Source organism: Lathamus discolor, chromosome 4 (assembly GCF_037157495.1).
Source record: "Lathamus discolor isolate bLatDis1 chromosome 4, bLatDis1.hap1, whole genome shotgun sequence".
Taxonomy (NCBI): Eukaryota; Metazoa; Chordata; class Aves; order Psittaciformes; family Psittacidae; genus Lathamus; species Lathamus discolor.
The window spans coordinates 125,078,993-125,091,329 of record NC_088887.1 but is presented as its reverse complement, the minus strand read 5'-3'; the positions used below and the strand labels follow the sequence as shown (position 1 = coordinate 125,091,329).

General features: G+C 44.9%; 1 protein-coding gene across 1 annotated transcript in view; it reads right to left on the bottom strand.

Moving 5' to 3' along the window:
• Nucleotides 1–11,954, bottom strand: part of GUCY2F (guanylate cyclase 2F, retinal) — a 44,882-nt gene extending 32,928 nt beyond the window's left edge. The window contains exons 1-4 of the mRNA XM_065675896.1: nucleotides 11,222–11,954; nucleotides 8,788–9,089; nucleotides 6,911–7,265; nucleotides 1,391–1,475 (exon numbers count right to left, since the gene is read on the bottom strand). Coding sequence (XP_065531968.1) covers nucleotides 1,391–1,475; nucleotides 6,911–7,265; nucleotides 8,788–9,089; nucleotides 11,222–11,954 — 1,475 coding nt within the window. The remainder of the gene's footprint in view (nucleotides 1–1,390; nucleotides 1,476–6,910; nucleotides 7,266–8,787; nucleotides 9,090–11,221) is intronic.
• Nucleotides 11,955–12,337: the final 383 nt, after the last annotated feature.

Genomic DNA, 12,337 nt, shown 5'->3' with positions numbered 1-12,337 from the left:
TGGCCAAAGGAATAGAGCAGGGTTTTAACGTGCAGATGGATGGAGCAACCTCCTCAGTGCCTGCAATTAAAAGATATCAGAAGCAGCTGTATGTCATAAGGGAGAAAGCTGTTTGGGGTGTTGCTTGCTGGGTGGCCTGATATCATCTGGGTTAGGAGGGATGATTCAGAAGTGGAAGGAAAACACATTCTGGGAAGATTTGAGAGGCAAAGCTGTATGGGACAGTCCAGGAGCTTTGTTCTGCTGAACTCAGTGCTGCTGAGTAAATATGCCTTCTAATTTCAGTCTAATTTCAGTCGTGTACCACGTAGACATCACTAATGAGAGACAGATTACTCCAAAAGCTATTTTGGAGCAGATTACTTTAGGTTATGGCCATAGTGTCCTTGCCTAAGTGCAACCCATAGCTCCTGGACCAGCTAGGTCATGCTGGATTATGTCTGCCTTGGGTATAGAGTCAGGACACAGACGTGACCTATGCAATTCTTTGAAACTGTCCCTTCCCAAGCTTCATTTGCTCCATAGATCCCATGCCCAGAATAATATAGATGCAATGTGGATGACCAGGGAGCTGGATTCCAGGGCATAACAGGGAGTGAATCAGCTTGGTAATAAAGAGGTATCCTAATTAATTGCCCCAAACCCTCTCCAGAGATGTTCTCTTTCTCTTTAATACGTGGAGAAAGAGGGTCAGCCTAGGTGCTTCATGGAAAACAGGATTATATTAGGGACAGTAATCCAAGCAAAAATGATCTGGGTAAGGAAAAGACATTTAACATGGCAGCCCACTCAGTTTCTACCCCAATGTTCTCAAAGCAGATTCCTGTCTTTGATTTGCGTGGCATACTTTGCACCTCCAAAGTGATAGCCACCTTCTCAATGCTTCAGAGCCATCACCTAGCTAATCCTCCCAGCAACAGACTGCAATCCTCTTCCAAACCTGGACTGGTTTCAGGGTACAGTGGCTGCTCCTGAGACTGCAGAACCAATTCCCACAGTGCTCAGGCCACTGTCACTTAATAAAGTTGAATTGCGTTTGTGTTTGGAGGAGAGGAAGAGTCTGAGGATCCTTCCCTGGGGAGGAAGGAGTAGCAGAGACAATGTGCGATGAACTGATCACAATCCTGTCCCCCTGCACCGCTGGTGGGGAGGAGGTAGAGAATTCAGGAGTGGAGTTGAGCCCAGAAAGAGGGAGGAGTGGGGAGAAGGTGTTTTATGATTTGGTTTTATTTCTCATTATCCTACTCTGATTTGATTGGTACTAAATTAAACTGACTTCCCCAATGACCACAACCAAGCCTGCTATGTGTTCACAAACTGAATTGCTGGCTAAAGCCCGCCCCCAAAAACCAAAACTGACACCAAACCAAACAGGTCCTGCAGTTCTCACCTGATAACTGAAGCCAGGCCCATAGCAAGAAGCACCAGGGCAAATATCACCATTACTCCAAAAATGATGACTGTAGGCTCAATTCCTGTGCAAAAATGGGAGAAGAAACAGTGAATTAGAAAATCCCTTTCACTTAGGCAATAATATTACAAATATATCAGTATCAGATCATTTGTCTACGAAGTCAAATATTCAGCCGGTAGAATGATAGAAAACGAGTGTTTTGATGAGAAACTTTACATGAGAAGGACATGGAGCTGTTGGAACAAGTCCAGAGGAGGCCACGAGGATGAGCAGGGGCTGGAGCAGCTCCTGTATGGAGCCAGGCTGAGAACATTGGGGCTGTTGAGCCTGGAGAAGAGAAGCTGTGTGGAGACCTCAGAGCAGCTTCCAGTGTCTGAAGGGGGCCTATAGGGATGCTGGGGAGGGACTCTTCGTCAGGGACTGCAGTGACAGGACAAGGGGTAACGGGTTCAGACTTAAACAGGGGAAATTCAGGTTGGGTATAAGGAGGAAATTCTTTCCTGTGAAGGTGCTGAGGCACTGGAATGGGTTGCCCAGGGGGGTTGTGAGTGCTCCATCCCTGGCAGTGTTCAAGGTTGGACAGACCCTTGGGTGCCACGGTTTAGTGTGAGATGTCCCTGCCCATGGGAGGGGTTGGAACTGGATGATCTTAAGGTCCTTTCCAACCCAAGCCATTCTATGATTCTATGACTTCAAGTACTGTAATTATGTGTCTTCATGCACTCTTCACTATACCAGCCCTGGAGCCCTGAATCAGTGGGAAAACAGCTTTTTCTTCAAGTAAATAAAGCCTGGACTCACAGGGAAGTATTTTGCTTTAGAGGCAGCTTCTGCAGAGTTCGTAACTCCTCAACATTTGACCCTCTTCTCTCCAGGAACTGAAAGGCTGAAAAATCTTTATCGTGTGAGTCACCAGCCCATCTGGGGTTTTTCATTCCCTGCCACACTTTCCTAATGCTGGAAAGAGCAAAAAGGAGGAGGAGAAGGTCGATGTTTTCCTCAATGGGCCCATCTACAGAGAGCACTGGAGACGGATAGTTTGCTCATGAGTGTCTTTGTTAGAGAGCTAAGGAATGCCGACATGAGTGGATGAGCTAAATTCTGGTGGGAATTCTTTGCTGTCTCTGCCTCTTCTGTCTTCTTATTTTTCTATTTCAGTCTGTCTGTATTCAGAGATCCTTAAACACAAGGGAGCATGGACAAATTTGGGTTGATAAAAGGTTCATAACTCTATGTCACGCTTGTACCTGAGTCACAGGCCTTTTATCAAGCACTGAAACCTAGAGCTCCCCAACAGAAAAACAGCATTTTTGAAAGTACGTGTCCTTTTCAGGAAAAAAGAGAGCATTTTAGCTAATTTTTTTCTGCCTGCTATGGACAAACTTTGTGCTTCAGCCCAGGGCCCCGGTCCCTGGCTGTTCTCACACATACACCGGCACAGGGTGCCAAGAGAAGCTGTGGCTGTCCCATCCTTAGCAGTGTTTAAGGCCAGGTTGGACACAGGGGCTTGGAGCAAGCTGCTCCAGTGGAAGGGGTCCCTGCCCATGGCAGGGGTTGGAACTGAATAAACTTTAAGGTCCCTTCCAACCCAAACCAGGCAGGGATTCTATGATACTAAGATTCAAGATAAGAAGTCACTGCTTTCATGCTCCAGCCTGTATAGTCTTGTATACCTCCTTCTGAGAAGAAACCTGGGTATAGTAGGGTAGATACTTCACACCCATTTCTCAGCCTCCCAGATGATGTGGATGTGTGTCCTGGGTTCAGCAGTAGCAGTCATTTTTCTCTTTCTTAGTGGCTGGTGCAGTGCTGTGGTTTTGACTTTCAGCCTGGGAACAGCGCTGATAACACCAATGGGTTTAGTTGTTGCTCAGTAACGTTCACTCTGACCAAGGACTTTCTGAGCCTCATGCTCTACCAGGGAGGAGGAGAAGCCAGGAGGAAGCAGAGACAGGGCACCTGACCCAAACTAGCCAAAGAGACATTCCGTACCACAGCACGTTATGCCCACTGTGTAAACTGGGGGCAGTTACTCAGAAGGGTTAAATCACTGTTGGGTCTGGCTGGGTATTGGTCAGCGGGTGGTGAGCGGTTGTATTCTCTTCCCTTGTTATTTCCCTTATCATTATCATTGGTGGTGGCAGCAGTGGTTTGTGTTATACCTTAGTTACTGGACTGTTCTTATCTCAACCCGTGGGAGTTACATTCTTTCCATTCTCCTTCCCATCTGCATGGTTCCGGGTTGCCAGCTGGGCTTAAACCACCACAATGTGGAACAAGGATTCACTTCACCAAAGCGCAATGGAGACACAGACAGTTTTCTCCAGGAATAGCTTTCACCTTGAATATAGGAGTGAGCAACACCACACCAAGGTGGCCTAGAAGACATGGTTTGGTCTTCATGCATGGAGAAAGTCAAGTGTTGCTGTCCCCATAAGAGCAAGTGACAGCAACCCAATGTTCATCCATAGAAGGCAAGGGAGCTGCCAAAGATGTGCACCCCTCCAACAGGACTGGTATGAGTATGAAGCCAGAACACATCCCATAAAGGTCTTGCACAGTGTTAAATCCATGGAAAAGGAGGGACTGGATCAGTTTAGGGGAGATTTGGAGGAAACCTTGTGCTCTGGTGCTGTGATTGCCTGTTTCCTGCTAGGAAATCTGTTATTAAAGAGGGAATGAGCTTAGAATAGTCCAGTCACAGTGTCATGCGTTGGTTTATTTGCTGGACCAAGAAGCAAATGCCTCCTGGTCAAACCAGTCATGTAGTGCAGGGGTATGAAAGCCCCATCTCACATCTCTACATGGCCTTCTAACACTTTCATAGAGAACCTGTAACCCAGCTCACAATGTGGTGGGAATAATGTGGAGTTTGTTAATGCTCCCTATTGTATTCCATCAGGGTTTTTTACTGGTCCTGTCTCCTAAGCTTCCTCAGGTAGCCCCCAGAGACCCTACTGTCTGAACAAATCTCCTTTGACAAAGAGCCTGGGAGAAATTCCTCTGCTTATTCCCACTTCACATGATAAGCTACAAGAGTTTGGCCGCACTTTAGAGGACGCTGGGGCAATGCGGTACTTGAAAGGCAGTGCAGAAACCCAAGGAATAGCAAATGGTGTCTCGCTGAGCATGTCCTTTGTTGAAGTAGGGGCACAGTTACACATCAGCACATGAAGAAACACAGCTGGAAAACATCCAAAGTCCATCCAATCATTCAGTGACACAGCATCTGATAAGCTGAGATTGAGAGCTAGTTGGAGCACAGCATTCACTGGGATGAATGAAAGACAGTAAAAGGACAAGAGGAGTAAATAAATAAACACCCTGACAAGCATATCTGAAGGAATAGAAGATAGTGGAGACAACATCAAAGACCACAGAGTTCATGTCAGTGATGGATGGGCCATTGCAGAGACCATGCAAAGCCTTGAGGAAGCTCCACAAGAACTTTATAACTAATGAGAAGGGAAAGGAAGGTTATCATGGGCTCATGGGAAAGAGCAAGTTTAGAGGATACTTTTGGGGACTTGTAGGATTGTGTTAAACTCATGAGGGGATGCTTTAAGTGAACTGCAGGAAGGGTACTTCCTCTAAACCTCCCATAAGAAGTATGTGAAAATTCTTATGGGACTTTTAGAGGAAAAGATGAAAATGGGGAAAGGGAGGGATATAGGTAGGTTGGGGATGCTCAAGCATGAGATACTGGAGAGGACGTGGATGCTGGTCCCACATATGTTGTGCATTTTTGCAGCCAAACCATGTATCTGATCATGGCAGTCTGCCCTACCTTGTTCTTAACCCCTATGTCTATTTCTTGTTCTGTGTGAGTGTGCCTATTGCCTGTGTGTGATGTTTGTAGACTTCACATCAACCTAGCCAACAGGTAAGATAAGGAGTTCTGAAGCCTATGACCCATCAGAGATCACAAGACTGGAGACCAGCTCCTGCAGAGACCAAAGGGATTGCGAGCTGGCTATGGGGGAATTACAGGTTTGGACCATCTACCAATGGTAGGTACATCTACATCTGTATGTGTGTAAGAGCTGGGGTTGTGAGATATGGAAGCAAGCTTGGAGCCTGATTATGTGGTGCATAAGAACAGGATCACGCCATTTGTGTTATCCATGTCTCGGCAATGATGGCCGTGTGTAGTGGTGGTTTCAGATATGTTGCTTTCCTGTATATGTTACTCTGTTGGGGACTGACTTTGTTGTACATGTACTGGAAACAACCTGCTCAGCCCTGCTCCTGATGGACTTTGGGTCAGGAGCCACAGCTTGGTAGCCTGGCAGCTTCACATCCAGCCACTCTCCAACCCTAACTCCATACAAAAGGCAGACTGAGGCCTGGATTTAATTCTAATCATAAAATTCAGTCTCTGATATATTAGTAATAATAATAAATTACCACTCCACTGAAAATGCCTCGAGCTTTATGCTTCTGTAAAAGTGTGACCATAAAATCTGATCTCTAAAAAGCAGTGATTTTTCCATAGACAGCAATGGGATGATAAATTGCTACTTCAGTCCTAGTTGTAGTGCAAAATTAGATATACGATAGCATCATATTTGTCTCTCCTATAGCTTGCCAGCTGCTGTGAGATCAGTGTATCTCCAATTTTCATGGAGCAACGCTGATTTAAACCAGTTATGGCTGAGCCGAGGGGAATGATTTTCGCAGCTGCTGCATTAAATATTGTTAGATGTGGTTAATTTTCTCTGTTTAAGTCATATCCTGGAGCAGTGGCAGTAAATGCTCAGCATTATATGTAAATATGTCAAATGAAGGCTAAGCATCCTACCCTGAGATGCTGGATTCCCTGTGGACTTTAAAACTGCACCATAGTTACCTCAAATTAAAAACAATAAGTAAAACCAGTGCCCAGCCTTGCAAACCTAGGAGGAAGCAGTTATCTCTGCCCTTAGGTCCTCAATTATCGCCTCTGTTATCTACAAGTAACTCAAATTATTCTGAGTAATGATCTTCATCTTTTCTTGATGACGTGAGCTCTGATGATCCTTAAAGCTGCAGAGCTGACTGGGTAAAGAAGGGCTAACCAGGAGAGATGGTGAGAGCATCTACTGCTGTGCAGCTCTTAGGCTGTCTTCAAATCCTCTTAGTGCCCTGTCCCTCAGAAGGACATGGACGCAGTGCTGGGTGGAGCCTTTGGCATGTATTGATTGCTATCAACATATCCAGATGTTGGTTGCCAGACCTGGAAAACCCTTTCAAGCACAAAACAGTGGCAACAACCTTGTAGAATCATAGAATATGGACCTAACAAGCAATACGGGAGTCTGGTGGATCAACAGTGGGTTCCTTGCATAGAACTCCCATTACAAACAGCATGATGACTGGTCATCTTTATAGTCATTTATTGAGTTTAGATGTTTTTCTTTGAGGAGCTCTAATTTAGAGGGGTTATAAGAGAAAAGATGAAAGAAATAAGCAGCATCGACCCAATGCCATTCAACCCTGCTTTTGTGTCTTGCTTACCTCCAGTGCAGAGAACATCTGGATCAAACCAACAGCTGGAGTCTGGCTTGGGTAGAGTTTCTCTGGGAAAGTGGATGTCCCGACCTAAGGACATCACAGAGTCTGAAGACATATCCAGCAAGTGGGTTGGGAAGAGCTGGTTCCCATGACCATCTGTGTCCAATACCATGTAGTTGCTCAGCCCTTTCCCGCAGTGGTCTGTCTCAACCTGGTGACTAAATCCAGGGAAACTCAAGTTTTTTGTGTGCTGAGCTATGTTAGTTCCTGAGACTCTGGCTCCTTTCCTCCGAGCACTATCAATAGCCATTGCCATGAAGTAAAAGCCATCATAGATTGTCCCAAAAAGAGGAGAAACCTGAAAATACAGGAGAAATTGAGGTCAGGATGTTGACAGCCTCTGATTTGAAACTTGTGGCAAAATAACGTCCCACTGTGAGCTGTAAACTCAAGAACTAAGACCTCTGAGCATTAAGAGCTCACAGAATAATGGGTTTGAAGAATCTTAGATTGAAGGTAGCTTGTGGGAGCTATTGGGGTTGACCCAACCTATGTGACTTTGAATATCTGTCTTTTCTTATGGTTGCTTTCCAAAATAGAATTTCAAGCTATTTTTAAGCCCATGTAAAATTGCTTTATCAAGGGAAGAACCAAGACTCTGAACCTGATGATCAGCTGGCATTTTAGCACAACCTGCCTCAAAGAACTATGTTAAAACATCTTCTACAGATAGAAGATCAAAGTCAGAGGCTCGCCTCCCTACCCAGGTACCTAAAGTGCCATACCCAAATGATTGGTCCTCTTTGCCAGCACATTGTTTATTCCTAAGATGTAGAAATCACAAAGCAGATCCACAGCAAACTCATTCTCTGGGGTACCACGGCCTTTTCTCCTTATATTGCTTCTTTCCATGCTGGATTTGATTTAGGAAACTATAACTTTCCCCTCCTCTAAAGCACATACATGGCGGCCTTTCCAATCACATGGTCATTCACAGTTGGTGGATGAACATTGATTACAGCCATATACTCATGATATAATGAGGATTACTGTTGGAAGCCATAGAATTTGACATCTGTGGTGGGATTCATTGATCAGATGTAGACACCTTTAATGAAGATCCATACACTCAATAGAGTTAACTAGGGCCCTCATTATAGTGAAAGAGAAGAAACGAATGTTTTCAAGACATGATTCATCTCCTCCCAAAGTAGATATCCATGCAGATCTCATAAATCATGCCTTAAAAATACTTGGAATTTTTAAAAGAGCATAATGAGATTTAGCTCAGCCGAATCCTTCATCTTTTCCCAGATTCCCCAATTCTTGTAATGCCTATAAGGTAGCAACTGACTTGTTTTTTTATAGGATTCTAGTGACATTTTAATAATTGTGCTGGCAAAGAATGACTTTGACAATAGTGTTAAGAAGAATGAGGCAGCAACGATCCTAACCGTTTCCCTCAAAAGCATGCAGTATTCCATTTGTGTGTTGCATCCTCCCAGATTCTCAGGCATGTGGACATCTTATTTTGGCTCCTTACAAACTCTATGGTCTTTATCCACCTTAGGAGATACCCCTTCAGCTTGGGCCTACAGCAGTTAGCATGTAGTAAACCAAATATGAGAGCCTCAGAGACAACCCCTTTCCCTTCAGCTCCCAGCATGGTCGTGCAGTTGAACTGTCTGTGTCAGAATGCCAGATATCCAGAAATATTCTTCCAAATAAACTCAGATCGCATCCAAATTTCACCATATTCTTCCCAAAATAGAAGCATAGAGACTGGGTTATCTCTCTCCTGTACTTCCTCTATAACTATTGCTTGACCCATGTCTCCTGTTGTCAGGTCCCAGGATAAAACAGAGAAAAAGAATATTTACCTGTGTGGCTTCCAAATCCCTGGTTATTTCACCACTGATCTTGGCTTCCCTGAATGCATCATAGAAAGTCCTTTCTCCAGACTCCAGTGTGATAGTCAACACAGCATCATATGCTTCCTGGAGCTTCTTGTCATTATCAAAGATGCTGAATGAGTTGTTCTGATAAGGAAGACTGTACAGCAAAGTATCGTATGGAACAAAGACGTATCTTCCATCTGCTAGTCCCATCTCCAGAGCTTTTGTGAGTAGGGTGGCTTGTTCCTCCCCTCCAATGAGCACAGAATGCATGCACAGGATTATAACTGAAACGAAAGGATCACAGACAGTGTTGTTAACCCATTTGGGGTTTTCAAGACAAAATAGCTCCACACCTCCCCTATAATTGACCTGTCTGAACTGCTTATCAGGTCAGACTCAAGTGGTCCCTCACCAACATCATGTGCTGACGAAGCTGGGAGCTACACCAATTTTGTTCAACCTCTGGAGGACTGCAACATCTAGCAAGAGAGTCTGTGAGCATCGCCCATTCCTGGGGCCATACATAAGGAGAAAGGAAGAAAGATTTTGACAAAGGTGAGGCACAGGCTAACAGAGAATCAATCATAGAATCATAGAGTGGTTTGGGCTGGAAAGGACCTTATAATCACCTAGTTCCTACCCTGTGCTATGGGCAGGGATGCCTCACATGATGGGTGACTGCGAGACATGAGCTTTCCCTTTGTGTGCCCTGAGCTGACTGACACCACACAGTTGTTAGTGCACAAGCTCCTCTTATTCACCCTGTCACCGTATGTACATAACACAGGACCCTGTGTTATGTTTCAACATCTGGTCCGTACTTGGCTGTCCCAGAGCCTGTGTCTTTGCCTCCAAAATGCCATGGAGCCAATGTCCCCATGTCTGGTGGGGAGATAACGGGTGACTACAAAGAAGATGGAGACTCCCATTTTAATAAGGAGTCCCGCGGAAAAGACGAGGGGTGATGGGCACAAGTTACTCCTAGGGAGATTCCCACTGGGCACAAGAGGAAATTTTTCCCAAAGAGGACAATCAGCCCCTGGAATGATCTCCCCAGGGAAGTGTTGACTCCCCAGCGTTGGGCACTGTTAAGACTGGGCTGGACAGGGTGCTGGGCCATCTAGTCTAGGTCATGTTTTGCCAAGAAAGGTTGGACCAGATGATCCTTGAGATCCCTTCCAACCTGGTGTTCTATGTTTCTGTGATCTGAAATACAGGTCTATCTATTTAACAGGCTTTCCAGCTTGCTCACTGGCCTTTCATGAAAGGAATCACTCCTGGTCTTTTGTCCAAGACAGCATTTCAAAACTCAGTCAGTGAATGGAGCGAAGTAGGGCAATGATGGGAAGTGAAGTTGCAAAAGAGACCTGCCTGCTACTAAACCGGGAGGGAGCAGGATCTCTAGAGTAGCTGTGGTCTCTCCTTAGGAGAAAAACTTGAGGTCCTTTCCAACCCTAACTATTCTATGATTCTGTGATTCTAAAACAATCCTTGGCAAAGCAGAAGCTGAAATGAACAGGGCTATTTTCAAGGTGCTGAATTACAGGTACTTCTAGGCAGTGATTCACCCCATGCTATAGCAGAGAGCTTAAGATGGTCAGATGAATCATGTTTGATGAGGGACTGGTTCTCTCCATTGATTAGGAAAGGAGTTTATCATCTCTGATTCACATGGAAACTGATGGTGAAGAGATGAACCCATCCAAGATGGGTCTGGTCTCAAACATCGATTTGAGCAGTGATACAACTCCAAGTTAGACAGCACCTTGCTACCCTTGTTTGTCATTGACATGAAATTCACAAGGTCTTGGCTAAAATGCATCCTCATCTAGATTCACAGAGCTGCAGAGGTGTACACCAAGATCAGAGCTCCATCAGAGACTTCCTGACAAGGCTCTGAACCAGAAAAACATGTTTTCTCCCCTACATTTTCTCAGGAGATCATTCTTTACTATTTGATGTACATCAGCAAGGGCCCTTCCACTGCTTTAGTATGTGCTGTATAGCAGTGGATTTCACTTCTGATACCTTCCCTGAACATAGGTAGCAAGAACACAGCATCAAAGCTTGAAATTTTTGATAATCCATAATCCAAAAAGCATAAATACAAAACCTTTCTCTAAACCCCTCTTTACACTTGATAGGGTCAAGCGCAGACACTCATCTACTAAACACTGTTTTTCCAAGCTGAACCCAGTCTTTCATGTTGTAGAAGACTACTTTGCCCTATGTCCATCACATACAAAATGCCCAGCATTCTCTTACTTGAAGCCCTGGCTCTGTTATGGTGAGAGATGAAGTTCTTGCTTGACTTAAATGACCTCAAAACTTCATTCTCCTCTGCCCATTGGATAACAATGCAGTCCTACCCTGGAGAAAAGAAAATGAAGAAAGGAAGGAGACTCAAAACACTTACTTTTAATGTTGTCAACTTCTTTAACCTTGTTCCAAGTGTCTTCAATGCCTTTTTCTCCTTTACGCATGGGTGTGACAATGCCTACAGGAAGACCCTGGTTCCTGAGTGCACTCGCTAGCTTGTTGGCTGTGTCCATCCAAATATCCTCGTTGGAAGCAATGATGCCAACATGAGCCCAGCTGAAATGTTTCATTATTGTAAACAAAACTCGGGTTGGAGAGGGCAGGGTCCTTGCAAATGTAGGGTGCTGGGTGGTGGAATCCAGTTTATAATTGATGCATGTCCATGAGAAGATGGCTTTATTCCAGTTTTCCCCTAAAAGTGTGGCCACCTCACAGAAGCCAGGGTTCAGAGGGCCTATGAATGCTGAGGAAAGCTTTCCAAAGTCAATGAATCTAACCAGAGCTCTCGATGTCTCACATTCTTCTTCCAGGACCACAAAATCCAGCCTGTGGCCAAGATCTAGTGAAGGATCTTTGGTTATTCGTTCCACTGCTAACCTGGCAGCCACGTGGGGCAAGGCTTTGGAAAAGAAGGGGTCACAGCTCCAGGGTCCAAGCAGTCCAATTTTAAAGACAGAAGAATGTGCTGGAGAGCAAAGCAGGGTTATTCCCAACAGCAGCCACCAGAGAGCATGCGGAAATGTCTTGGATGAATTGCCAGTGTTGAACTTATGCAATCTAATGTGCCTTGACCAGAGCAAGCTGTTAGGACACAGTGGGAGAAATGACATTGTTTTACAGGTGGGTAGAGCTGCACTGAGCTCTTCGGGAAGGCAGGCAGTGTATTACCAGCAGCTGGAAGAAAAGTAGATTACATTTGCCTTCCTGCATACGTATTTGTCCAGTACATGTACATACAGCTGAGTCAGCTCCAATTACACAACAGTTCTCAAGGTGCAAGTCCATGTGCCAAAACCCTGCACAGACATGTGGACATGCACTACATAGGCAAGTGTCCATCCAGTGGCAGTTAAACATAGCATAGCCCTTAAAGGCACACTTATATAGACTTCTTAAGGTGCTTTGCATTATGTTCTGAAACCAAGCAGTGAAGAGTGAATCTGCTTTGATTGCAACAGTAAACACAACCTATGGATGCACTATGGTTTTGCTT